Here is a 27579-nt window from a genome sequence, read left to right as displayed (position 1 = left end):
TTTACATTGGTTGATGTGCAGATGTTTACGCTTATGATTCTGCAAATCGTTTAAGAATGCTTTTAAAAATACCCCGTTGGTTTATATCATTCTTCACAACAGTGTTAAAACCCTGCAAGCACTCACGGAAATGTCCCGGTTTAGCTTCAGACTTATCATAAATAATAGAGTTTAAGGATCTAAAGGCTATACAAACTTAAATCTGCCGTTTAAACGCACTCCACAGATAAAATGAGAGAAAGTCGACCGCGTTTTTAGAAAACGAAAGTGGTGGATTTGGATTGGATCAGTAGCTGCAAACCCCGATGATTTAAATTTATAAATGTAGAGGAGTTGGGAGATGTTTATTTAATTTTATTAGCACTGTTTTCAAAATTTGTAATATTTCCAAATACAGTACATGAAGTATTAAAATAGACAATATATAAAATAAACAGTCTGACGCAAACAAGTAACATGAGGCTAATGGAAAATAAAGTAAATGGACATATTGTAATATATTGTAAAAAAAAAAAAAAAAAAAAAAAAAAAGGTTATTTCATAAACTAAAATGGAATAAATAATTAGTTATGCTGTAAACACAACAGGAACGACGCGTAAAATTCCTACAGTCCATACAGGGACTGTATGGTCATCCCAGTAGGTAATAGTGGACCTGGACTCTACGTAGTCTTCGTTGGCTGTGTCTCAAAATCTTTGCGGCTGTCTACACAGACTGCATTTTTGGAGATCACAGACGCTCCAAAATACTGTCTGTAAACTCAGCGCACTCGGTTTCGAGACAGCCCCTTTGTCCACATTAATGTCATCATGATCAGCCCGGAGCTGCGCGGATCTGAGCGGTGAAACACAGACAGTACCAGACACGAATGGAGTATCGGTCCGATAACGAGCATTTCCACTCACTCCCGTAGATGTCACGGCTGGCATACGTGGAAACACCACTCACTCCCGCTTATGAGACCAGTTGCAACACGGAATGACATGAAACGAGTACCGCTATTCACCGGAGCTAACTTTTTTTCCCCCATACTACGGTTTTCTTTTTTTCTTCTCCAGATCGGCTAGTTTTCTAGCTGCGTGAGCTAACCGTACACCGGGCTGTTTTAATGTAATTATTCACACGCCTTGACCATCGTACTCAAGGATCTTTCGGCTCATGAGGCATCGACGAACACACTCTCCACGTCCTAAAAACTGGGGTTTGAGGCCGACGCCACTAAAATGAAGAAACAGTTTAATCGGATGAGACAGCTCGCCAATCAAACAGTCGGCAGGCAAGTATAGTTTATTGGGTTTTGCCCTCTCATGGATGTGCACGGACAGCTCTGACATGGTTTGATAGTGTTGTTGTTATGTTGTCAAGGCGGTAGCTGCCCTAAAATATTCTTTTGCGATTTACCGCTTAGTATAACTGCAAGTAAACTTTCTTCTTTCTTTTTTTTTTTTTTTTTTTTTACATTGTATATTTATATTACGTAATTTGTAAGACTACGTACTGAACTTTTTCGGCACTCTACTTTTGATTTGAATATTGACTGTTATACTGTTGCATTGTTACATTTGTAGCGGGCCCCTTAATATTGTAATAATTAATCTTAAATTGTAAATGGTTTAAGATAAGCTGTCTGATAAACTACTGTCCGGTTGTGAACGAATCATTCTATTGAGTCGGGTTTTTGCAATGAATCGGTTAAAGAAGATCTGGTATGAACGATTCGTTCATGAATCGACTGAACTGTTTGGAATGGTTTACAATTTACCACTTGGTATAATGGCAATTTCCTAAATGGTAAATATTTTTCTTGTTATATTTTTCCTAGCTTGCGTTATAGACCGAGTTTATGCAGTTCTTTGACCTTAGACTCTTTTAGATACATTACCTTTTGTACATAATTACTTTAGAGTAGAGTAATGACTCGCTTGCGGCCTTATACTGTACATGCTGTGTCTGTAAAATAAAGTTTCTGATAAACTACTTGGGGCCAGATGTATGAACAAAGCCACTTATATTAATACTAAGAACTAGTTTGACCAACTAGCAGTTAACCAAGTGGTAATCAATCTTACTTTTTGGATTCAGATTAGAGCAGTATAATTTTTTACACAACTGACTTTACAAAGTTATCAGTTTTTGGAGGAAAAAAACAGATGATTAACTTTTAAGACTAGCTATGCAATTTAAAAAAAATTCTTATCTTAACCGATTTTAAAACTGTGGGAAACCACAGACAAGACAGTTCGACCAGTTTTTAGCCTTATAATCTTCTGGACCAGGGTTAGTACAAGGTGCTTAAACTGCTAAGTACTTGGGTTTTACTTTTTGAATTGTAAGTCCTCGAAAACCCTTGAAAACAGCCAGTTTTTTGAGAAGGTAACTGAAAAGTCAGTATATATGAAATAAGTGTTGTTATTTTTTTTTCCCTTGATAAAACAATATTTTTGCCAATATCAATTAAATTAACGATGCAGCGTGTCTGAAATAAATACAGAGCTGTTTTGCCTGGCCTTTAGCAGCGCAGGAGATACCGCGATATTACTCACTGAGGTAAAAAGTGGTCTTGCGATATTAGTATAAGTTGTGTTTGTGGTACAACTTTGATAGTGCTTGGATTATATTGTTCGGTCTTTTATTGCATGTGCTGTTGATTTGGGTATACAAAGTCTGAGATGGTTTGTGTTGCACTGTAATCATTTACAAGCATGGAGCGCATCTCCATTTCAGCAGCTCGGGGACACAAACTTTTCCTCAGAAACATGTTTAACATGTTCACATATGCTGTGAGTTTGTGGCCTCTTGCGGCCTCTGTGTGTGTGTTTATAATGCATAATATACTTAAGTTGGTTATGATCATATTTTGTTTAGTCATACTAAAGCCTGTTTTTAACTTTTGTCTGTTTGTGTTACTTAATAATATCAGATTACTCAAAAAAAAAAAAAAAAAAATGTACAAAGGTAATAAATAGCAATATGTGATGTGACTTCATACTTTAATACATCATGGTGGTGATGTCATGAATCAAAAAGTGATGTAATTGTTGAATCGTTTTTTTTTTTTTGAGTCTGTCTTCCAACACTACCGCAAATTTTTCCTCTTCAAAGGTATATTGAGAACATCCTGGCTCTTTTTGAATGAGTCCTTTGAGCTCATACTTTGTTTCCTACATTGAAATGGTATGTGCATGGTCATCACTTCTGACTCCTCTGACTGTTGATAAAGCCTCTAACTGCATTCTTCATTCTGCACAAGCTGCTTGAGGGTAAACGGACCTCTAAATTCTCAACATTCAGGGAGGTGTTCAAGCAATATATGCTGTTTTCCCCCCTCAAGTCAAACAATAACTTGTTCACTTCAAGCCTTTTGAGTAGGCCTAATACAGATTTTAAATGAAGTTTCTATCAATTAGATAGCACTTTAAACTTTATTGAATAGGCCACATGACTAAAAGAACTGTAGGTAGATTCCTTTCTGTGATCTTGCTCAAATAGGCTAGATGGTATCAGAGATGACTAGGCTTTCACTGTTTTTTTTTTTTTTTTAAACCAATCATAGCACGTTTACAAGGACGGATGCACTTGCAGCTATCAGCTTTGCTCATCTAACTGGTGGTTAACCTGACCTTTAGCATCCATGTCTGCAGCGTCATTCCCTTTAAATGTGTGCAATTCGATCAGCCACCGGAGACATTTGGCTAGCCTGATGACAATAGAATGGTATAAGTTGAGAAATGCCAGTAACTAGCAGTCTACTTGAGCCCAACTGGGGCTAGGCCATTCCTGTTCAGTTTTAAAGAAGATTTATAATTTTGTTGCAAAGTTTCGAAATACCAGGAACTTTACAGCCCCCTTAATCTTTCTAGGCCTCAAAAAAAAATTACTGTCCGCTTTAAAGAGGGCGGTACGTCCATCCACCACTAGACAGTCCAGTGTATTTTCCCAAAATTTGAGGTGTCAAATTATACTTTATATAAATGAAGATCTACATAGTAATGAACTTAAAAAGCATAATTTGGTATTAAAGAAATTACATTTCAAATATCAAGCATCAGACATCACAATAGTATTGTTCATAACCCTGGAAATAGTACCTTTAGGGACAAGACAATTATATGTTATATGTTGTATATGATGCCTCTCCACTGTTGGTTGTAATATTGGTGAAGTAAATCCACACTTTGCTGAAGAAGTGTTAGTAAACTCTTGAGCAGCGACAACAGTACCATGTACTCTGCCATTGTTGTATTTGTTTGTTCGCGTTTGCCTTTAAAATCAACACATTCTGTGCATGTCTACATAACTAGAGGTTGACCAATATGGGTTATTTCACTGGCTGATGCTGATGCTGAAATGTATAAATCAGGGCAGCCGATGGCCAATATATGTGGCCGATTTTTTTTTGGTCCGATATGTTTGCCCGATTTTCTTTTTTTTTCATTCATCTTATAAAAGTGAGTTTAAGCAAATTATTATTGCAGGGTACAAGATAGTAATAGTAGTAGTAGCCCAATTTAGCGTAAAAATACATGGCTCAACACTTAAGCACCTTCTCAAAACAGTTCTGAAGCATGCTTTTTGTTTATGTTTACTGACAGACACCAGTGTATCCCACAGACTGCAAATTAATTTGTTGGAGCGGAGATATAGCGGTTTCCCCAGTAGCGGCTGTAATAAAATAAGTGCTGTTCACAAGCGCTACTTTATCAGGCATTACAGGAAAGACGAAGTTAAAATGACATCGAAGCTTTTTTGAGGACGCTCAGATCTTTTCGAAGACACATTCATATGAAAACACCCGCGCTTTTAAATTGAATATGAAGCTCTCATTTTATTCTACGAAGTATTAGCCTTTGGAAGATCTATTTGTGGCGGTCAGTTTTTGATATAGTGACGAGCCGTCACAAATTCTCAATTTATAGGAAACACTAGACACTGCTATAAGTCAAGTGGCCATAGTGATAACAAAAATAAAAGATTTCACGCACATTACAGAGTCTGCTGCTCATAACTGCTAGAGTGCACTGACCACAAGCGATGACATCGTGGAGGATATTGTCGGACCTACATACACATTTCATGAGGAAAGTGTGTGTCAATTATGCAAATGATTTGTTTCACTCATAGTATGAATCAGCCTTATCTGCAGCACAAATCGGCCGATCAATCGGTTGACCTTTGTACCTTACCTGTACTACGCACGCGCACGACGTCACCATTTTCAAAGATTCCCGTTTTGGGAGTTTATACTTACACCATAACGGTGACGTTTTCAAAAATTTGCTCTGAAAGCTGTTTCAAAAATGTGTTTTCAGTCCACAAAATGCCGTTGTCAAACAGTAACGCATAAGAAGTTTACAGTGTTTGGCTGAAAACGTTGTCGTGTAAACTGACCTAATATCCATTCAAATAATATGTCCATTAACAAACTGTGCTATTAGGTTAGGCATTTGACCTTACATAGTGAATCTGTTATTAAATCCTACTGCTGAAAGGTCCATGATCTGACAAAGTCCTTCTGACGTGACCTGTAATCTTCCATTCATTTATGATATGGTCTGTAAAATAATTTTTAGAACGTTTATAATGTTACAAAAGATGTTTATTCTCTAATACATGCTCTTCTTTGTGAACTTTGATCATCAAAGAAACCAAAAAAAAAAAAAAATATATATATAACTTTTTTCCACATATATATTAAACATTTTTTTTACGTTTTTCTATAATAATATTATAACATCTACAGTTTTTTTTAAAATCTTGATTAAATAAATGAAGCCTGCATTAAAAAAAAAAAATCTTACCAACCCCAAACATTTGAATGGTAGTGAAACCAATTTTTGACTGCGGGTTGTATTGTTTTATTTTACTTTTGTTTCTCATTAACATATTTGTATAGTCAAAGCCGTTTGCTAAATAATATGGAAACATTAAAAGCCCGTCATTGAATACTGCCCTGTAAACACAAATGTTTTACATGTGGATAAAAGCGATTCAGCTGGAATTCTCATCTCTTCCTGAATTTATTTTCGAAACGTAAATCACTTCAGAGTGATGCAGAAAGCAGACTTGAAGTGGTTGAGGTTCGGACACACATGGGGTGGAAGCGGGGGGGTGTTGTTGAGGTGGCTGGGTGCAGGTCTCAGCAGGTCCCATGGTTCCTGTGATTGTGAGGAGGCAGTACACTGTGTTCGGCATGCAACCCCTCAAAGGAAATCTCTCCTTATTCTCTTTTTAAACAGGAAGACGTACTGAGGAAGTTACATTTCTATGAATGAAATCAAAGAATCAAGAGGCAGATCCAGTGGCGATCTAGGTTTTAAACCGTGTGACATAAGATTCTACCCAACAATCTACGGCTTGCTTGTGCATAGCACCTTCCCAAGGCACATTAGTGCCACTTTACCTCACAGTTTATCAGAAGACTAGAACCACCTGCCAGTTTGCTGATGATGCAGATCTATTGTCGGCTCAGATTTTCCACTGGCCTCAGGTGCTTTGTTTGAGGGAAAGCATTATTGTTGTAATTAAAGTAAAAGCATGGCTGTTTTAATAGACAGTTACAGAAATCAAGCAGTCAGTGCAAAGGTTTTTACAGTGGCTGGCTACCATATCTGCTCTTAATCAGTTTCTTTATCAAATACTGTTGATATCAGTAAGTAGTGCATGGCTGAAACCATGATAATGTGATTAAGGGAATAAACTTGCCACTTCTCTGAATATAACATACAGATAAGGATTATATGAGATAAAATGTGACCCTGGAACACAAAACCACTCTTAAGTTGCTGGGGTATATTTTTAGCAAGAGCCAAAAAAACATTGTATTGGTCAAAATTATAGATTTTTCTTTCATGCCAAAAATCATTAGGATATTAAGTAAAGATCATGTTCCATAAGGATATTTTGTAAATATATCAAAACTTAATTTTTGATAAGTAATATGCATTGCTAAGAATTCATTTGGACAACCTTAAAGGCGACTTTGTCAGTATTTAGATTTTTTGCACTCAAAAAACCCCCCTAAAAATCTTGCAAAAAGTTGCTTACAATTGCTTTTTTTTTTTTTACTAGGATTTTATATATATATATATATATATATATATATATATATATATATATATATATATATATATATATATATATATATATATATATATATATATATATATATATAATTATATAATACAAAAATTTGCAAGCAATTTTAATTTATTTTTATAATATTTACAATTTTATATATATATATTTTTTACCTTTACATCAACCGTTCATACACAGACTATGTACTATACACTTTTTCAGCAATGAAGGAAACATTAAATTGATCAAAAGTTACAGTAAAGACTTTCAAATTGTTGCAAAATATATATTTTTTTCCAACAAATGCTGTTCTTTAGAGCTTTCTATTTATAAAAAAAATTTGAAAAATGTGTCATGGTTATCACAAAAATAGTAAGCAGCTCAACTGTTTTCAACTGATAATTATAAATGTTTCTTGAGCACAAAATCAGCATTTGGTAGCAGGATCTCAGAAGGATTTTGTGAAGAAGACTGAATAGCTGCTACAATTCAGCTTTTCTTTCACAGAAATAAATTACATTTCAAATAAACATTTTAGATTAAAATAAGATCATTGTGTTTTATAATATTACTGCTTTAACTGTATTTTTGATCAATTGCTAGCCTGACAGTGGCTGGAGAACGCTCTGGAAACCATTTATTCTCAGTTCTGCTTTACATGTGACATCAAGAGCTTGATTCAGACACACTGTTAAGATGTCTGGAGCTCAATCTGGATCGGTTACAGTGTTGTAGGCTCTTTTTCTTGTCCTCCTGTGTTAATTGAAAGCAGCTGTCCTCCACTGTCACGAGGATACAACTGCCGTCCAGTTTTGCCAGAAGCAGGAACTGGGGCTGAGATGAGATGTGTGGGTAACTTGGCAGGATAAAGGAAGACATGAAACGGTAAAGAATCAGAGTCTTGAGTTTTGACAGATCAATTTTCAGTTATTCAGACCCTGTATTCTGCTTTAACCACATTAGTCAATCTTCATTAGAAGCTTATGGCAATCATCTCTGCTTGATTGTTCCTCATTAATTACATCGGTAATAAATGTTTTATTACTATCATGATAACTAAAAGAAAACATAATGTCTTAAAAGCACCATAATTAACGGTCAAGCCAGCATTGGCGATAGTCTTGCCAGTACATGTATACATGACAAAGGCATGCTTTTACATCTGTAGTTTTTAGAATCGTTGAAACACATAAAATGAAATTAACAATTGTAAAAAGAGACCGCTCATTAGTTTTGGCCACGAGCATTGAATATTACAAAGGATTTCTATTTGAAAAATATGCTGTCATTTTGAACTTTGTTTGTTAAAGAATCTTAAAAAAATTAATGATGGTTTCCAAAACATATTTGCAGCACGGCTGTTTTCAACATTAAAAATAATATGAAATGTTTCACCAAAGTGACTTCTAAGTGGCTGCAAGATATTGGGAAAAACATATTGTGATATGAAATCTAATCAAATTTTTTCTTACAAACAAAAATGGGGTGAGCACACTTACATTCTCATGTTAAATGATTTAAACATCGAAACCATTGTGTCAATTAATTAATTAATATGCACGACGGAGAGAGAGCAAGACAGCGCTAGTGTTGTTTGAAGACGGTGAGTGTGCAGCCGGGGCTCGCTTGCTCTCTCTCTCTCTCTCTCTCTCTCGCGGGCTCTCTCTCTCTCTCGCGGGCTCTCTCTCTCTCCCTCTCACTCGCACTCGCTCTCTCTCTATCTCTCTCTCTCTCTCGCGCTCTCTCTCTCTCTCTGCCCTGTCAAAACTTTCACTCTATGATGGTTAATGTGCAATTAATCCGCGAATCACATTCGTCAAGGGCCGGGGAGCAGCTGGCCCATACAGTTAATGAATAGCGGATCAACTACGACAGCCTACATCGCACATCTTGCGATGTGACTATCGTCGATTCGTACATCGCGATATCGATGCTTAAACGACACATCGTGCAGCCCTACTTGCTAGAGCGTTTTCCGAAGGATTTTTTCACAATGAAGACTAAAGTAATCGCTGCTGAAATTTCCCCTTTTTCACCACAGGAATAAATTACAGTTTACAATATATTAAAAATAAGTTTTCATTTTAAATTGTAATTATATTTCACAATATTACATTTGACTGTATTTTTGAGTAAATAAATGCAGCTTTAATGAGAATAAGAGACTTCTTTAAAAAAAAAAAATTTAGTATAGTACAATGTGGTAACTTAGTAAACTTGTTTTACTGCAGCATTTTTATTTTCATGTTTAATGTAAGTTACTGAATCCAAGACACTGGCAAAAAAAAAGTATGTAAAACAATACCTTATAACTGCTGTCATCCTCTTGGAGAAAAAAAAGATGTTGTAAGAGTACAGTGAAACTAATACTCCAGGTTATGATGGGCAAGCTTACAGTATTGCATAACTTATGACATCCTCCATGCTTTTGAATGTTACAGTAGCCACAACAAAAAGTGCAGACAGAGACAGGCCCAACTGATACATTTCTGCAACGTTTTATTGCCACAGACTGTTGTATGATTTTTATGTTGATGTGAACTCCATAAATCCATTCTGTTCTCACTGTTTTCCCTGCGCAGTCCTTTCTGATATTTACAGTAGCGCAAACACACAGTTTTTAGGTGAGGTCACACAACCTGTCTCTGAGTCATTGTTCTGAAACAGTAGTGTGATAGATGTTTGTGTGTGTTTGTGAACTGAGCCGGTGTTGTCCTCTCACATTCTCTGTCTCTGATAGACAGGACATAATCTGTGCCATGGTCAAAGCCCTCTATTAGTTTACTATTAATAGGGCCTTAACTATTTGTTCACAAGGCTGACAGTGGAAGGCTAAAAATCCCTGGGAAAGTAAATGCCTGTCACTCCCATTTCGGACAGCTGCTTTCATTAGACAGACGGTCAGCTGGCTTCTCCAGGACTTGACCATTGCAAGAATCTACAGTTGAATTTACAGTTTCAATTATTTCCATACTTTGAAGGGCTGCAAGATTAATCATAATAAAACAGAAAGCGCTGTGTGTTTCAGAAAGAAGTGCGGCTCATTGTGTTTTTGCACACATGCAGCTCCTGATCCAGTGCTTTCAGCGTCTTAGTCCGGTCTGATTCATGTGAATGTAGATCCAGAATCACTTTTTTTTTTTTTTAAATATCAATTGGGTATTATTTCCCCCCGAATTGTAAAGTCCTACTACTTTACATTTGTTGTTTTGTGCAGTTTAAATATATATGGGTTTCGTTTCTAATGATATATTGTATTCTTTTACAGAGCGGAGAAAACCGAGGTCCTCAGTGATGACCTGTTACAGGTGACTGCTTTTTATTTCCATCTCTGTCTGCAGTGAAGCCATTCTGTTCTTTGGCTGTGATCCATTTACATTAACTGAAATGGTGGGAAACTAGTGAGTCATCGGGTAGAGAAAGGTGAAGTCACTGGTGTCAAACAAATACATTCCATTTAGTTTATTTTGGTCACATTCGAAGGAATGTTCTCTTCTGAATAAATGAGCGAAATGGACTGCGTCACGGCACTTTTGCTGTCCTTATGTGAAACTGTCACTAGTGAAATTGTCAAAAAGTTTGGATGCCTTGGAAATTGTTTCAAATCAACCTCATTATCTTAACTTTATTAACTTCAGCTAATATTGTTTCTGTGAGCGTTATTTGACAGCTTGTTTATTGCACGTGATCGGCTGCATCTGAAATTATCTCTATGAGATGTTTGGACACATCAAGTGAGAGTTATGCTGACAACCCCCCCCCCCCCCCCCACACACACACACACACCCCTCGTCACTCAGAGGGGCTTGGTTTTTATTCTGGGTTCTGGATGGTGCTCAGGGAGGATCACAGCGGTATCCCATCACCCCATTCTGTCTGGACACCCGTGCCACTCACAGATGCATTCAGGGGACACTTTTGACAATCTTGAGCGTCTGGATAATGGCATCCTCCCAATTTGAAATGCATCCAGTTTTCCCTGATCGCATGTCCGGACAGGACGTTCCTGCCGCTTTCATTTTGCCAATGACTATTCAGTATTATAGTGGTGTTTCCACAATTTCTGAACATATTATAATATGTTCCGTTACATAAATAACATAGTTCATTGTTTCTGCATGTTTAGTCTGTCACTGGCTCGCCTGTTTTTAGTCTGTGACGGCAACAGGCAAACACTTAGACATCTCACACCAGATAATCCAAACAACTCCCCTCGAACAGGATCCCCCTCAGCAGAAAAAGCACCGACAATAACAGTTAGTGCTTCCCCTTGTTCCCATGCCAGGTAGTAAGCCCCTGTGCATTCTCATGCCGGAGACACCTGAGCGGAATGTACGCTTGACCCAGCTGCACTGGGACGGCTGTGAGAGAATGTTATGACGTAAAAATATGAGGAGGTGGAATTCCTGATCTGGGCTGTTTTTGAAACACAAGTCAGTTTTTTGTCTCTCTCTCTCTCTCTCTCTCTCATTTGGATCTCTTTTCTCCTCCTCAGTGTTTGTTCAGTCATACCGCTCTCACAGTTCTGAAGTGTCATTCTCTTCATGGTTGTTTTTAGGGCTGACATGTGTTCAAGCAGGCCTGCCCTGCTCACATCAAAAAGCTGACATGTCTGTCATGACACCAGTCTTAGACAGTGGCCTTCTGTTCTGACAAAACATACATGATGACACCCTCAATTTTTTCTAAGCACATTCCTGTTCAAATAAGAAGCCTATATAATAAATGAGAAACTAAATCTCAGTCAAAACAAAAATTAATACAATAGAACATTACACATATAATTTCACATTTGCCAGTTCCTATGGAGTTATACACTGTATTATTAATACGATTTATAAGATTATAAATGTTGATATATATATATTCACCTAAAGGATCTAATCAACCAATCACAATATCTAATCAACCAATCACATGGCAGTTGCTTCAATGCATTTAGGGGTGTGGTCCTGGTCAAAACAATCTCCTGAACTCTGAAACTGAATGTCAGAATGGGAAAGAAAGGTGATTTAAGCAATTTTGAGCGTGGCATGGTTGTTGGTGCCAGACGGGCCGGTCTTAGTATTTCACAATCTGCTCAGTTACTGGGATTTTCACGCACAACCATTTCTAGGGTTTACAAAGAATGGTGTGAAAAGGTAAAAACATCCAGTATGAGGCAGTCCTGTGGGCGAAAATGCCTTGTTGATGCTAGAGGTCAGAGGAGAATGGGCCGACTGATTCAAGCTGATAGAAGAGCAACTTTGACTGAAATAGCCACTTGTTACAACCGAGGTATGCAGCAAAGCATTTGTGAAGCCACAACATGCACAACCTTGATGTGGATGGGCTACAACAGCAGAAGACCCCACCGGGTACCACTCATCTCCACTACAAATAGACAAAAGAGGCTACAATTTGCATGAGCTCACCAAAATAGGACAGTTGAAGACTGGAAAAATGTTGCCTGGTCTGATGAGTCTGGATTTCTGTTGAGACATTCAGATGGTAGAGTCAGAATTTGGCATAAACAGAATGAGAACATGGATCCATCATGGCTTGTTACCACTGTGCTGGCTGGTGGTGGTGGTGTAATGGTGTGGGGGATGTTTTCTTGGCACACTTTAGGCCCCTTAGTGCCAATTGGGTATAGTTTAAATGCCACGGCCTACCTGAGCATTATTTCTGACCATGTCCATCCCTTGATGACCACCATGTACCCATCCTCTGATGGCTACTTCCAGCAGGATAATGCACCATGTCACAAAGCTCGAATCATTTCAAATTGGTTTCTTGAACATGACAATGAGTTCACTGTACTAAAATGGCCCCCACAGTCACCAGATCTCAACCCAATAGAGCATCTTTGGGATGTTTTGGAACTGGAGCTTTGTGCCCTGGATGTGCATCCCAAAAATCTCCATCAACTGCAAGATGCTATCCTATCAATATGGGCCGACATTTCTAAAGAATGCTTTCAACACTTTGTTGAATCAATGACACATAGAATTAAGGCAGTTCTGAAGGTGAAAGGGGGTCAAACAAGGTATTAGTATGGTGTTCCTAATAATCCTTTAGGTGAGTGTATATATATATAGTCAGCTGCCTCCCTACTAATTATGATCATCACCACCCCATCCCTTAATCACTGCCCTTCACCAGGCACCCGACAGGAGTGGGTGTGTGAGAGAGGAGGGGCGCTGGAGGAGTCAAGGCTGACGGCATGTGATGGGGCACACCTGACACAAATGGAGTCCCATCACCACCGCTGTTAAAATGCTGAGTGCACCAGTCTCTTCCCCCATGCATACACGCTGGTGTCCTCGTGGGTCATACAGGGACTCCTGCGCCAGAGTGTTTCAAAAACTGCTGATCTACTGGGATTTTCACACACACCCATCTCTAGGGGTTCACAGAGAATAGTCCCAAAAAAAGAACATATCCAGTAAGTTGTGTGGACAAAAATGCCCAAACTGGTTAGAGATCATAGAAAGACAACAGTAACTCAAATAACCACTCGTTACAACCAAGGCATGCAGAATACCATCTATGATTTAATGTTGTTACAATCAACACATTTATTTCATATTTATTTAATTTAATTTTCCCTATAGAAATAAATTGGTAACTATTGTGAACAAAACCATGCAAAACAGAATGAAGTAGAAAAAGAGCGTATGGTTTGCATCTGTATTTTCTATTTATGACATCCCAGTGCTTCGCTCGTGCATCTAAATCTTATGTATCCTAACAGGGCTCATACTTGACTAACAGAGTCATACTTGACTTCTTTATGTAAAGTAACATCTCTTTTTCATGCATCCACTGGGAGTGGTGTGATAAATCATGTTTGACCTTACCCCACCCTCAAGACTGTGGAAAACTGTTAATTGACACAAACCCTCAGGCTGTGATGACCTATGTCTAGTCTAAGGCTATCTGAAGGCTAAGATGTCATGCTGAATTTATGAAATCTGTTTCATGTCACAGAAGCTTCCCATGCATTATTGCATAACATGCCTTAGGCACTCTTTTACAGGCTGTTTTCTTTCAACACAATGCATACGGGCTTTGCATTGAGTGGTGGCCAACAGCCATAGCTCAATAAGGATTGTCGGTTGTTATTGACATTTTGTTTTATTCTGAACAGATTGAGCGCCGTATGGAGTTGGTGCGAGTCGTTTCGCATAACACGCACAAAAAAATGGTTGCGTGTTTGCAGGGGCAGATAGGCACTGATGCTGAGAAGAGACATGTAAGGGCATAACAGTGCTTATGACTGCACAAAATGTCAGTCATCATCACATATTTTTATCTGCTTGAATTTGCGTGTAATATTTCCCCCTGGTTTTGCGTCACAGAAAAAGCTTCCACTAACAGCGCTGTCACAGGCCATGCAGGATGGCGGAAACCAGTTGGGGGAGGAGTCTCTGATTGGGTAATTGAATGACATCAACATTTAAATAGATTTGAATCTATTTCCACCTATGTTGTTTAGATTATTAATGGGTTAGTTCATTCTATCATTTAAATATTTGGGTTTTTGTTGGTATGTTATTGTGTCAGTGCATTTCTCAAATTTATTTAAATGTTTGGGATCAGGTGAGATTTTTTTTTTTAAGAAATTAATACTTTTATTCGGATGCATTAAATTGATCAAAAATGACAATAAATGACATAATGTTAAATAAAAATAAATGCTGTCATTACATAAATATTTCAAAATGTGTTGAAATAGAAAAGTTATTTTCAGCTGTAATAATATTTCACAGTATTACTGTATAATTGATCAAATAAATGCAGCCTTGGTGAACATGAGTGACTACTTTCAAAAACATTTAAAAAAAACTTACCTACCCCGAACTTTTAAACGGTAGTTTGTATTTAATTTCTTATATGCAGGAAAATGATGGAGATGTGCGGAGATGCCGGGAACAGACTGGCCTCTGAACTAATGCAGCATGAGATGAACATTGAAAAGGAGATCTTAGACCCCCTCAATCAGCTAGCTGAGGTACAAACAAAACTCGCCTTCAGAGACTATGCATGCTTATTTCACCAATTTAACATTTAGAGCACCTTTGCTGGATTTCAATGTCAGACACTTATTGGTTATCTTACAGTAATATGGCAAATTATTGGTATCGGCCAGAGTTTTAATAGTGACACATACCTAATCTTATTCTTTTGTCAGGTGGACATTCCTAACATCCTGAAACAGAGACGGCAGTTAGCCAAACTGGTGCTGGACTATGACTCTGCCCGAGCGAGGTGAGGTTTCTGTCAAACATCTTGACTTCTTAATTTATATTATATATATATTATATTCTTTATTACCTTAGTTTATAACTGAAACGGTCTCTTCACAGGTGGTTGCAGGCGACCAAGTCCATAATCTCAGGAACAAACACACAAGCACTGACAGCCAAAGCAGACTCACTTAAAGAAGAAGTCGACGAAGCTATGAACAAAATGGAGCTGTGTAAGGTACTGATGTGCAACATGCCTAAACATGTTTTACCCTTGTGAGTTGCTTAGTTATGGATTTTAAACCAACGTATGGTCGCAGGGGCATAAGAACAATCACATCATACAGCTCATTGTCTTGGTTGATGAACAACAATTAGATGACATAACATTTGCTTAGTTTGGTTTGCTGATTGAAAGGTAGGTTTTTGCTAGTCATGAGGATTACCAGTTAGCCAAGCATATTGAAACTCTCAACATATATTGTTTATGAAGGGTGTGCAGATTTTGAGATTTCAAAAAAAATAAAATATATATAAACATGGAAGTATGGAGGCAGTAAGATCTTATATATATATATATATATATATATATATATATATTTTTTTTTTTTTTAAAGAAATTACTTTTTTTATGTTACAAAATATTTCTGTTTCTAATAAATTCTATTTTATTTTATTTTTATTCATCAAAATATCTTACATTTTCCAGAAAAAGTCAAGTCACCTTTATTTGTATAGAGCTTCATACAATACTGGTGGTGTCAAAGCAGCATTACAGTGTTAAACAGGAAAATAGTGTGTCAATAATGCAAGAAGATAATAACAGGGTCATTTTTGGGTGGTGTTGGCGCAGTGGATAAGTCACATGCCTTTGGTGTGAGAGACCCAGGTTTGAATCCACTGTGAGACACCAATGTGTCCCTGAGCAAGACAATTAACCCCTAGTTGCTCCAGATGCGTGCGACCTCTGACATATATAGCTATTGCAACTCCCTTTGGATAAACGCGTCAGCTAAATGAAGTAATGTAATTTTTGAAGGTCAAGTCAGTTGATTTATGATTCAGTGATGTCATGATCCAGCTCTCTTCCAGTAGTATCTGTGGAATCAGTCAAGAGTCCCCAACTAGCAACCGTATCTAAAGTGCTAGAAAAGAGAGAGTCAATAGTTTCTGTTACACCATCAAGTTTTGTTGAGCTATTGGATATTCTTAGAAATTGAGACAAATCGGGAAGATTGTTTACAAAGGGAATAAACCATATTATAAAATATAAAAAAAAGAAAATAATTATTTTGAAGTTATTTTAATCTCAAAAAGATATGTTTTTATCTCAAATAAGGCTAGACATCAGTCAGCTTAATTCAAAGTTCATCTGCCCTGTGGCAGAACCATTGATCTGTTGTTATAACTGCAAAAATCTGGTGTGTAAACAGTGTTGTAATTCTAGATAATTTTTTCTTTCTGACTGAAAAGTCGTTTTTGGTAAATGGAGACATTAAATAAAGTTTCAAACCTGCGTCACCTGCATGAGCAATTAAGGCTCAGTTTGTGTGTTCCTGTTTGGCATGGGTCTAATTTTCGGGGAACACATTACTGATAAAATGTATAGCATTGAGTATAAGTGAATTTGGATAAAAGCATCTGCCAGATGCATAATGTAACGTGTCAAGAGCATGTGGCTAATTGCTGTGCTTTTTTCCTGTAATATTCAATTTCTCTATCTGAAACAATTCTACACATTCAGAGTCAAACCATTAGTTTCAATCGTGTTTTTTTGTTCAGGATCAACTTTCGGCAGACATGTACAATTTCTTCTCAAAGGAGGCAGACTATGCCCGCTACTACGTAATGGTAAGAATTTTTTAGTTTGTCATCTATTTGTTGAATAACTCAGTTGCTCTGTTTATTCCTGTTCAGTTCCATGTTTGTTCTGCCCATTGTTCATTCTGCTGTGAGTCCCTCCTTCCTCAATGTCTGCTCTGTTTTCAGTTATTAGAGGCACAAGCAGATTATCACAGAAAATCGCTCACCTTGCTTGAGAGCGTCCTGCCTACCATTCAAGCTCAACAAGGTAATGGCACAAGTTTTTATTGCTGTGTATCTGAAATAACTAAAAGTGAAACCTAATTTGCCTCTAGGGACTAATAGACTTCTCTAAAACGACATAGTTTCATATATGACTAGTTGACTAACTGGTCTTAAAGGGATAGTTCACAAGTTGTATCATCAGGTATTCACAATCATGTTGCTCCTGACCTGCATAAAGTTGTTTCTTCTGTGGAACATAAAAAAATTATTCTGATGAATGTTTCATCTGTGTTTGTCCATACAATGAAGGTCAGTGGGGTCCAACATTTGTCCCATTGATTTTTAGTGTGTGGGGGAAAAAAAAACACAAATAAATATTATATATAACTAATAAGTGGCAGAAAGAATGGGATGGAAATAAAAATAATAAGCTGTATGAGATAAACCCTAGTATAAAAAGAAGTAGCTTCTATAATTTTAAATCAAGACATGATCAAGTTGTCTTTACTAGGTGTAGACTGGGGCTTTCAAGACTTACCCATGGGTATTTATTAATAGGCGAAGTTCCTCCTTTATGTCTTTCATGTAAAGTTCCTTTGACTAATTTTTATGATGCTGCTAGAAAACGCTTTTATTCAGAAACATCCTTGCATGGAATATTTGAAAATGTACCACCTAAATGTATTTTAGATTTTTCTATCTTATGTTAAGTTGAAATGTTTTATATAATGTAAATCTTATGGATGATACTGATCCTTTTTGCCATGTAAATAGCCATGATGCTAACATGGCGTAAAAAAATTAATAAACAAACAAACACAAAAAAATCTATTATCGTTATGCAGACAAATTAAAGTAATAGAAGTTAAAAAGAAAATTAGGGTGAGTAAATGATGACACAACTGTCTTTTTTGGGTCAACTATGCCTTTAAGGAAAATCTGATTCTTTTTTTACACAATTTGTATGTTTTTTCTGAGACAAGATGATCAATGCTCGGAAAAATATACAAAAGAAGTAGCAACCAAAGCTGGTTTTTAGATGAGCCTCTGTGGACCAATATGACCATACTTGGTGACTACAAATGAAACAAAAAAGACATAAATTTATCCTGATGGTGTTTTCCAGTGATTTTTCTGCGCCGTCCTCATAGACTCTTAATTGTTTTCATTCTCATTTGTGCCAGGAAATCTGGCGCTTGAGTGCTATAAATTGTTGTTGTGATATTTTCATCTGAGACAGACTTGCTGTCTCAGCATGTGGCCCATGACTAATATTTCTCACATCTCACCCACCTGGTTCTTCTGCCTTTTTAAGAAACAGTAAGAAAGAAAAAAATATGGGGACTTGACAGCAGGATGTAGTGTTGTGTTTATAGGAGTTTGTCTTGATGAATCACAGACGAATGCTCCTTTTGAGAGTGTGATGCTTTCAATTAATGCTGCTAGTGAACACTTTTTAAAACAAAGATATTTATACGTTCCCGATAGATTCGTGGACTGAGAAGCCAGCGTTTGGAACGGCTCTGGACGAGCATCTGAAGCGCAGTGGCAGAGAGATCGCACTGCCTATAGAGGCCTGCGTTATGATGCTGCTGGAGACTGGAATGAAAGAAGAGGTACGGCGGGACCACTTACATGTTTAAACAATGCATCAATCATCCACGTCAAATATTATATTGCTGATCTGCCACAGTAATTTTTCCAAATCCGTTCAAGGCAGTTTGCAAATGTTTTCAGTTATTGAACCATAATACAAATATTGTTCAACCTTTAATACTGTTCACATTGTACAGTCATGTCTCTAAAAATGCTACTGCAGCTATCCAACAAAACAAAACCTTTAGAGGATGAATTTGGGTTTTGGATTTTAACCTAAATTTGCTTGTATACGTCTTAACATTTATCGTTCTCCAGGGTCTCTTCAGAATAGCTGCAGGAGCCTCTAAACTGAAGAAGCTGAAGGCAGCTCTGGATTGCTCCACCTCACAGCTGGAGGAGTTCTACTCCGACCCACATGCCGTTGCTGGTATGTTCTGTATGTTCAGTAATATGTCATTCACACCTAATGAATGTTAATTTAAAACCGCACTCTTTGGATTTAAGGGGCATTAAAGTCGTATCTCAGAGAGCTGCCTGAACCTTTGATGACTTACCAGTTGTATGATGAGTGGATCCAGGCATCCAAGTAAGCCATCTTGCAGGACTTCACATGAAGTTTTAAATGAATCTTGTATTGTTTTTGTTTTTAATTACTGGGGTTTTACTTTGTCAAGTGTCCCTGACCCAGACAAACGGTTACAAGCTTTGTGGGTTACCTGCAATCAGTTACCAAAAAACAACAAGGCAAACTTCAGGTAGGTTTTTAACTACATCTTCATGTGATGTGCAATCAGCTTGTGCCAAGTTCTGGGGCTCCATGTATGAAATGGCACAAACTGTATCCTTAAATGTTTCAGAATTATTGAAGTTTTATTGTAAATCGTCTGCAGAAATGAACATTAACTAAGATCAATAAATGCTGTAGAAGTATTGTTCATGCTTGGTTCATGTTAACTAATACAGGTAACTACTCTTAACTAATGAACCTTATTGTAAAGTGTTACCATTTATTTTAAGGATGTTCAGAAAAAATATTAATTTATTTCTGCAGTATAAAAAAAAAAAAATCTGACATCAGTAGATCACTGAAAGAACCTGTTTGTACATCAGGACTAGGACTACAGTAAAAATCAGTTTCAGAAGTTAAAAATATTGTTTCTAAATTTGCGGTCTTCTGATTTAGACTTTTTTTTTCTCTCTGTTTTACAGGTACCTTGTTAAGTTCCTCGCTAAGCTTGCACAGGAAAGTGACATTAACAAGATGACCCCCAGCAACATTGCCATTGTCCTTGGACCCAATCTGCTCTGGGCCAAAACCGAGGGGTCAGAATATTTAGCAGTATCCAGCAAACAAGTTAATATATGTAATTGTGCCTTGTTTAAACTCTTCTCTCTTTACCTACAGGAGCCTAGCAGAAATGGCTGCTGCAACCTCTGTGCATGTAGTTACTATAATTGAACCCATCATTCAGCACGCAGATTGGTTTTTCCCTGAGGGTATGGGCCATAAAGCTTTAAATATATAGTATTTACCAATGAAAAAAACTATTGCTGTCAGTTTTAAGATTAACCTGTTTCTTGTTATTCCTTCAGATGTGGATTTTAATGTGTCCGGCATGTTTTCTATGCCTGCACCCCTGCCAAACAACGTCAACCACCTGACCCCGCCAGATTATGACTCGGGCACCATAGAAAGGAAGAGACCTGGCAGCATGGTGGGCCCAGATGGTGAATTGCCCCGGAGAGACAGGTAAAACTTTACACAAAGTCTTAGTTAACAGTTTGATTTCATAAATCAATTTTCATCTTCCTTCACAAAGATCTGCAATAAAGTTGATTTAGAATGCCGTTAAACTGATCAATTCACTTTAATTAAGCAATTAAAATAGCATTAACCTCTCCTGTGTTGTCCGTTCTACTGATAAAACTCCTGCTTTTTCCTTTTGACCCTGCTATGCGTGTGGTCTAAATGGGATTTCTACCAATGCAGATTACCCTCTTGGTTTCTGTGGTGTCGCTTTCTTGGGAACTTATTAGCATTAGTGGTATCTCTGCTGTCTCTTCTTTCTGTAGCTCTGCTAATAAATTAATGGACCACAATCCTCGTAGAGGCAATACTGTACCTAGAAAGCAGCACGCTTCGCCTGCCTTCCAGCCCCCGCTGCCCCCTGTGGAGGCTGCAGGTATTGCAGGGGGTCAGCCCATGGCTGAACTCCTGCTCCAGCAGCCTGCGCAGGTGGGCCTGGGTTTAGAGAGCTGTCAGCCCGGGCTGGTGCTGGGGATGGCTGCCCTGGCAGCAGCACAGCAGCTTCTAGCTCAGCATACTGAGGAGATCAGGTAAGACTCCTGCAACGTTCCGGGTCATGCTGGACCAGTGTAGTGCATGAGTGTATCAGCCCTACATGCAAATATGGAGGGACAAAACGGATCTTTCAACTCTGTTTTTTCCAGTGGTTTAGATTGTTGTGATCTATAACAACCCAGAATTAAATTAGTTAGCTACAGATGGCAAATAGCTATGATTGATGAATTTATTCTGTGATTGAAGAGGAGTTTAACAATATAAAGAGAGTAGTATTTGATTGGTCATGCTCCTGGTCCTGCTCCGTCTCAACAAAGGTGCAAAATCAGCTTGTCACTGGGATAGTACCCTCAAAGGTGGACCTTTGAATCTTATCTTTTTTTTAAAGATATTAGAACCTTAATATTCAAGCAGTCAAGTAGCTGAGATATAGTATAAATTGCCCTATGCAAGTATACAGTGTGTATGCGGATCTACTTATTTATTAAAATTTATTTGAAGAGCTGGTCGATAATAGTTAGATTTTGAAGAAAAAAAATCAGGTAGTTGAGATTTTCTATATAGTACATATTGCGTTTTATGTGGGTGTACTACATGTATGCAGATGAAATTGGATGTTTTATATATATATATATATATATGTGTGTGGGGGGGAGGGAGGGAGCTTTGAATATTTATATCCTTGTTTGGATATTGGAGATATTTGAAGTCAAAAGGGTTGAGAACCACTGTTTTAGGTGTAGATACGGTACACATATCTACCTACTGCGCTGTTGAAAAGCTTAAGCTTAATTTTTTTTTCTGAAACCATTTCAAACATAATATTACAATTTTCCATCACAAAAAGCCTTACCTTTGTATTTGTGGAATTTGCATGTTGCAGAATGTCAAATAAATATGATTTAATAAATATCCTCCATTTGCTCATCAGTTCAAAGACCCGAGACCCAGCGTCCACTCCTCCAGCTCAGAGAAATGGCACTGGAGGATCAGGACAGATGAATTTGGGGACCCCTGTGGCTGGATCTACTGGACCCAGTCCTCACTTGGCACACAGAGGTCAGTAGACTTACACCAGGGATGCCCAGTCCTGTTCTTGGAGGTCCTGCAAAGTTCAGCTCCAACCCTAATCAAACACAACTGAACCAGCTAGTTAAGATCTCCAGGAGCACTTGATAATTACAGACAGGTGTTGTGGATCAAGGTTGGACCTGAACTCGGCACCCATCTTACTCCGACGCAAGATGACCTGTTCTGTTTCTGATGTATTCCATGTGCTCGTGGTACTTCTGACACAAAGGACAAATGGATTTTCAGCATCCATTGTAAATGGCCTGAAGCCTTAGCACGATAACAGTCACGTCTGGTGTAGACAGGATGTTATATGATGAGAACTGCTAAGGAACACCAGAAAGAGCTCGTTTTAAATTCTCTTTTTATTTATAGGTTCAAAGAAGCCGGCCCCAGCTCCTCCTAAACCAGCCAACCCTCCACCAGGCCAACCAGCCAATCAGTCAGTACAGCAAGCTTCTTCAGGCACCCCCCAGTCCCTCAGCCCCTCCCCTAGACCGCTTTCTAGTTACTCTCCGACCAATCTGAGCTCCACACAACCACTGGGTCAAACCAGCATGACCCATCGTCGCAACCCGAGCAACCAGCCCCCTATTCAGGCACCCAACCATCCGCCCCCCCAGCCTCCCACACAGGCCACGCCCCCTCCCCAACCCAGTGCTCCAGCTGACCCTGGAGAAGACCCCTCCCCTCCCAGCACTCCCACTCCACCGAGCACCCCTCCGCCCATGGTAGTGTTCCACGACAGTCCCAGTCCCACCGCCCCCCCAGTGTTCCAGTCAGGGTCGCTTCCTCGCCCGAGGCCTGTGCCTAAACCACGTAACAGACCTACTGTCCCCCCTCCGCCCCAGCCTCCAGCCACAGGAAGCGACAGCAATGGAATTTGCAGTGCTGCCTTCAAAACAATGGGTGAAGCTTTTTTATTTCCGTCACATCTGTTTTTTTCAGAGCACATGAATACTGTGTCTGAAAGCTGAATAGAATATCACTTTAGGAAGGCAACAAGCTACATATGAAATGTAGTTATAAAAAAAAATCAAAAAATGGATTCAGTTGTTATACCAATATTTTTTAAATAGTTTAATACATGGCTTTAGTTTATAAAGACATGATTTTGCTACTATTTACTACACCGAGATGAACTGTCATTGAGAGAAGGACACATTTATTTATAATTTTAAATTAATTATTTTACTTAATTTTACAATGTCAACCAATTTTACGATGTCATCCAATAAGAGCTACATGACTGGTTTTACCCAAAATTAATACACTGCTATAACTTAACATCAGTTATGTTAATAATATCACATAATTCCACCATTTATGTTTGAGTGAGATATGTTTCATATGTCCTTGATGTGCAGCACTGTAGTGGAAGTAGGGATGCAAAATTGTCAATGTTTGTCAAAACAAAAATGCCTCTTTGAATGAAAGACCGTATGAATATTAGTATTTTATTTAATTTTATCGTTGTTCTGTAAAATAAAATGTGCATTGTTTTTATTATTAAATAAAATTTTATTTTACAGCACCGTAGTATTATTACTATAGTAATAGTTCTTTATTGGTTCAATATTGATTATTAATTATTGTATAGTCATTGAAAAGATTCTATTTAAAAAAAAAAATCTGTTAAAAGAATCCTCATTTTAAAGCTAATCCATGATTTTTCAAATTTATTGTTTTACAAGAAAGGCAGAAACAATTGTGAAGCACTTTTTTTATATACAGATGCCCAGTTACAGTCAATAAACACAGTCTAATAAATGTAAGCACTGTATGTGCATAACAAATTTATTAGACCACCTGTCATAATAAAGACAAGTATTTTAGGAATCTAGGAATCATGGTCTGACTTCCTTATCTTGTGTTTTACAGATTCGGGAATGACATTTAAACCACTGGGTCGAGCTCTTGTTCCTGATATCACCGTTGAGAAGCCTGTTACCCAACTCAAGGACATAGACCTTGACACAGAGAGCACCGTCCTGTAAAAACGGCCTTGACCCCAAACACACTTTCCCTTAACCAAAAGTTTGCTAAAGGGCTGCTCTTCTCACCTTTACCAAAGTGTTTATCATCTTTGCTGTACTTCCCGAATACACTATACTTAAGATGATCAACAGTCCCAGCGTGCACCAGGGAAATGATGTTGGACGTTTATTTTAACATGCCTTTTCGTGATGGCAGCAAAAAAAAAAAAGACCTGTATTGCATGAGAAACTGAGTTGAGAAACAAGAAACTCATTTGTTTGTTACATGGAGGTGAGTCTTAAGTGGCCTTAGCTAAACAAAGCAATTACTCGATTTAAAAAGTGGAAGATGCTTAAAAAAGGAAAGAAAGAAAAACTGTGGCTTTATGACGATCTTGCGACTGCAGGTCTCCTGTCATCTAATACAGTACAAATACAGTACATTCCTCTTTTTTTTCATTTGTAAAGCCTTACGTTTCCAGTTTGGAAACTAGTTTCATTCAAAAAATTGGTCAGATGATTAGTTGTCTGTCTTTCACAGCTAATGGTTTCAGAATTTTGGGGCATTAATATGACTGGACCTCAGCTATGTGTAACAGTAATCCTGATTGGTTCATATGTGAGAAAGGTCATTTGCTATTGGACATTTGATTGTGAAAATTAGAAGTGTTCAGCTGTCAGTTTATGTTATGTAAAAGGTCAAAATATGTGCTTTAGTGATATTCTGGTATAAAAAACTTTGTTATGGCTTTGTTTGTATGTTTACCAGGCCTTGACAATGATAGCTTTGTATTTACCTCCTTTTACCTCTGATATGGTACCAAAGTGGGGAAATATGTGCCACTTGGATGTTAGACTTACTGTATAATAGCTAAGAGGAGGTATAATTGCTTACATTTTCCACTCCTTGTCCCGTATTATATAAACTCTTGATCGTAATTATTGAATTAAGTTGTTTTGTTGATATTTCTGCCAAAACACAAGAATGAACCCCAGTAGTGATAATTATCGGCCTGTCTGCCTTCACGACGTTGCACACCGGTAAGGCATCGTTCATCTTCGGAACACAAATGGAGATATTTTTGATGAAATCAGAGAGCTATCTGACCTTCCATAGACAGCAAAGCAACTGAAATATTCCTAGGTACAGAAACGTAGTAAAAACATCGGTAACACAGTCCATGTGACATCAATGGCTCGACAGTTTTGTGATGCTACAACTCTTTTTTTTGTACAAAGAAAACAACAACATAATTTACTTAACCATTCTTCTCCCCCGAGTTACTTCTTTGACTATTTTGGAGAGTACCCAAAGAACGCATTGGACATAAACAGCATTGTTTACGCTCTGGGGGAAAGCGTGAGTATGCATTATTGTACTACTTTCTAAAATGGTGGAAGTAGTTTGTAAATTTTTATTTTTGTTTTCTTTGCACACAAAAAAGGTATTCTTGTAGCATTGCAAAACTGAGGTCGAGCCACTGATGTCACGTTTCTGGACCTGGAAATATTTCAGTTGCATTGCTCTCAATGGAAGGTCAGATAGCTCTCCGATTTCATCAAAAATCTTCATTTGTGTTCTGAAGATGAACGAAGGTTTTAGGGGGGTAATTGATGACATAATTTTCATTTTGGGGTGAACTAACCCTTTAATGATCAACACGATCAGACATTATCTAGTGTGAACCGCTTGCTGAACAGATCCATGGTGACACTGCTTCATCCTCTTCCTCAAAAACATTCGGAACATGATTCTGATTGATGTGGGAGAGAAAAATGTAAGTGATCATGCGCACTGTCAGCTTTTCTTTATCCATTTTCCTTGCTTTTACCATGCTGCCTTACCCAAGTACACTTACAGGAGCTATTTTACCAAGGTTTGGAGAGTACACGGACTTCACGCTTATGAAACGAAAAGTTGATGGTGCATTTGAAGTTTAGAGCATTCACGTCGGAAGACAACATCTTGATTGAATTTGGAACGCGACAAAAAGTGCTTTGTATTACTGCTTCAAAGTGAAATAAAAAAGTTTCAACAGTTCATTGTGTAGTTGTTGACTTCTCAAATGTAGTTAAGATATGTCTTATTTATTTATTCGTTAATTTATTTATAAATGTATAAATATAAATGTATTTTCTTTAACAGTAGTTTTGAATTTATAGGGAGCACAAAATTTGAGTCCATTAATGGTTTTTGATAATGAGCTGAGAATAACTGTATTTCTCCAGCTGAACTCATACCTCGCTCTTGCTGTGTTTGCCATCATTCAGTTGACTAAAATGTCGTATGATTAATAATTTATTCCAGTCTCGATGCACACTGTGTAAGCTTTCATTGTGGGAAATGACATTTGGCAAAATATTGTCTTCTCTACTACAGCCTGAAGGAGACCAAATGACTCTTCATTATTTTGCTTCTTATATGCATACTTAGAAATAATTATGAGATTATAAGAAAGAAACCATGGGATAAACAAGTGGCAATCAATCAATTGGGACACTAGTCAATTATTATTAGCTTTAAAAAACATTTGACTACAGAATAATCACAATCAACCGACCAGAATCGAGTTTTACAGATATGACTAATAAAGTATTTATTCATGCATTAATTTTAGTCGGTCGTGTTTGGATTTTCTTTCAGCACCTTGGTATATAGGAATGATATAAACCAGATCTCATTCTGAAATGTCAGTTATTTATGATTTAGCCTTATATATCAGTGGAGAGTGTGTCAAAAAAGAAAAAAAAAAGATTTTTGTATAAATGCAAAACAAAATTCACTTTACAATCTGACATGATTATACACAGTTGAAGATACCCCTTTAAATCAGATTTAAAACTTGTTGAACGTGACAATAAAGCAACAATAAAAAAAAAAATAGCCTACAACTTTTTAGCCTATTGCCATTTTTGCCATTTCAATTATGTAAAAAGTATTAGAATTTAGTAGAATTTGGATCCCCATTGCCAAGAAGGGGTTAAGGTGGCCTACAAGCGGCTTTAGGTATTTAGTTCATGTCAAAGTATCCAAATATCCACATGTTTCCTGGCAGGACATCGTCCAGAGCATAACACTGACTCGATCTGCCTTCCTACACAAGTACATCCTGCTGCCATCTAATGTCCAGGCTACGCTACACAGCAAACTGAGATGCACTGTGTGTGTTTTGACACCTTTCTCTCATGGCCAACATGAAGCAATCTGAGCTACAATACCTCTTCTGTGTGATCGGACCAGAAAGACTCATCTTCACTTCGAGACTTGTTCCACGTGCTTCAGTCATCCCTGGG

The 27579-nt window shown here is 37.7% G+C and overlaps 1 protein-coding gene across 2 annotated transcripts; it reads left to right on the top strand.

The window, feature by feature from the left end:
* The first annotated feature begins 653 nt into the window (after positions 1-653).
* On the top strand, positions 654-26326 carry LOC128025154 (rho GTPase-activating protein 17-like). Of its 2 annotated transcripts, XM_052611199.1 has the most exons (20): positions 654-1277; positions 10347-10386; positions 14211-14315; positions 14422-14498; positions 14963-15074; positions 15255-15331; positions 15430-15547; positions 17092-17160; positions 17299-17380; positions 18826-18953; positions 19252-19363; positions 19441-19522; positions 19611-19691; positions 20146-20259; positions 20342-20433; positions 20530-20686; positions 21010-21273; positions 22170-22297; positions 22685-23218; positions 24191-26326. In XM_052611199.1, exons 1-20 carry the CDS (start codon positions 1225-1227, stop codon positions 24304-24306), a joined length of 2541 nt encoding a protein of 846 aa, XP_052467159.1. In that variant the 5' UTR covers positions 654-1224; the 3' UTR covers positions 24307-26326. The 2 variants fall into 2 exon arrangements, with proteins under 2 accessions (XP_052467159.1, XP_052467160.1); XM_052611200.1 differs by lacking the exon at positions 21010-21273 and having other exon boundaries at positions 661-1277.
* The last annotated feature ends 1253 nt before the right edge of the window (positions 26327-27579 follow it).

Source organism: Carassius gibelio, chromosome A12, assembly GCF_023724105.1.
Source record: "Carassius gibelio isolate Cgi1373 ecotype wild population from Czech Republic chromosome A12, carGib1.2-hapl.c, whole genome shotgun sequence".
Lineage (NCBI taxonomy): Eukaryota > Metazoa > Chordata > Actinopteri > Cypriniformes > Cyprinidae > Carassius > Carassius gibelio.
Note: the sequence above shows the minus strand (reverse complement) of the source record. Positions and strands in the feature narration are given on the sequence as shown.

Excerpts from the sequence above, each read along its gene's own strand:
- LOC128025154 (XM_052611199.1), top strand. The coding sequence starts at position 1,225 with ATGAAGAAACAGTTTAATCGGATGAGACAGCTCGCCAATCAAACAGTC. Across the intron at positions 14,499-14,962 it reads GGGGAGGAGTCTCTGATTGG|GAAAATGATGGAGATGTGCG; the intron begins GTAATTGAATGA and ends TCTTATATGCAG. Across the intron at positions 15,075-15,254 it reads CCCTCAATCAGCTAGCTGAG|GTGGACATTCCTAACATCCT; the intron begins GTACAAACAAAA and ends TTCTTTTGTCAG.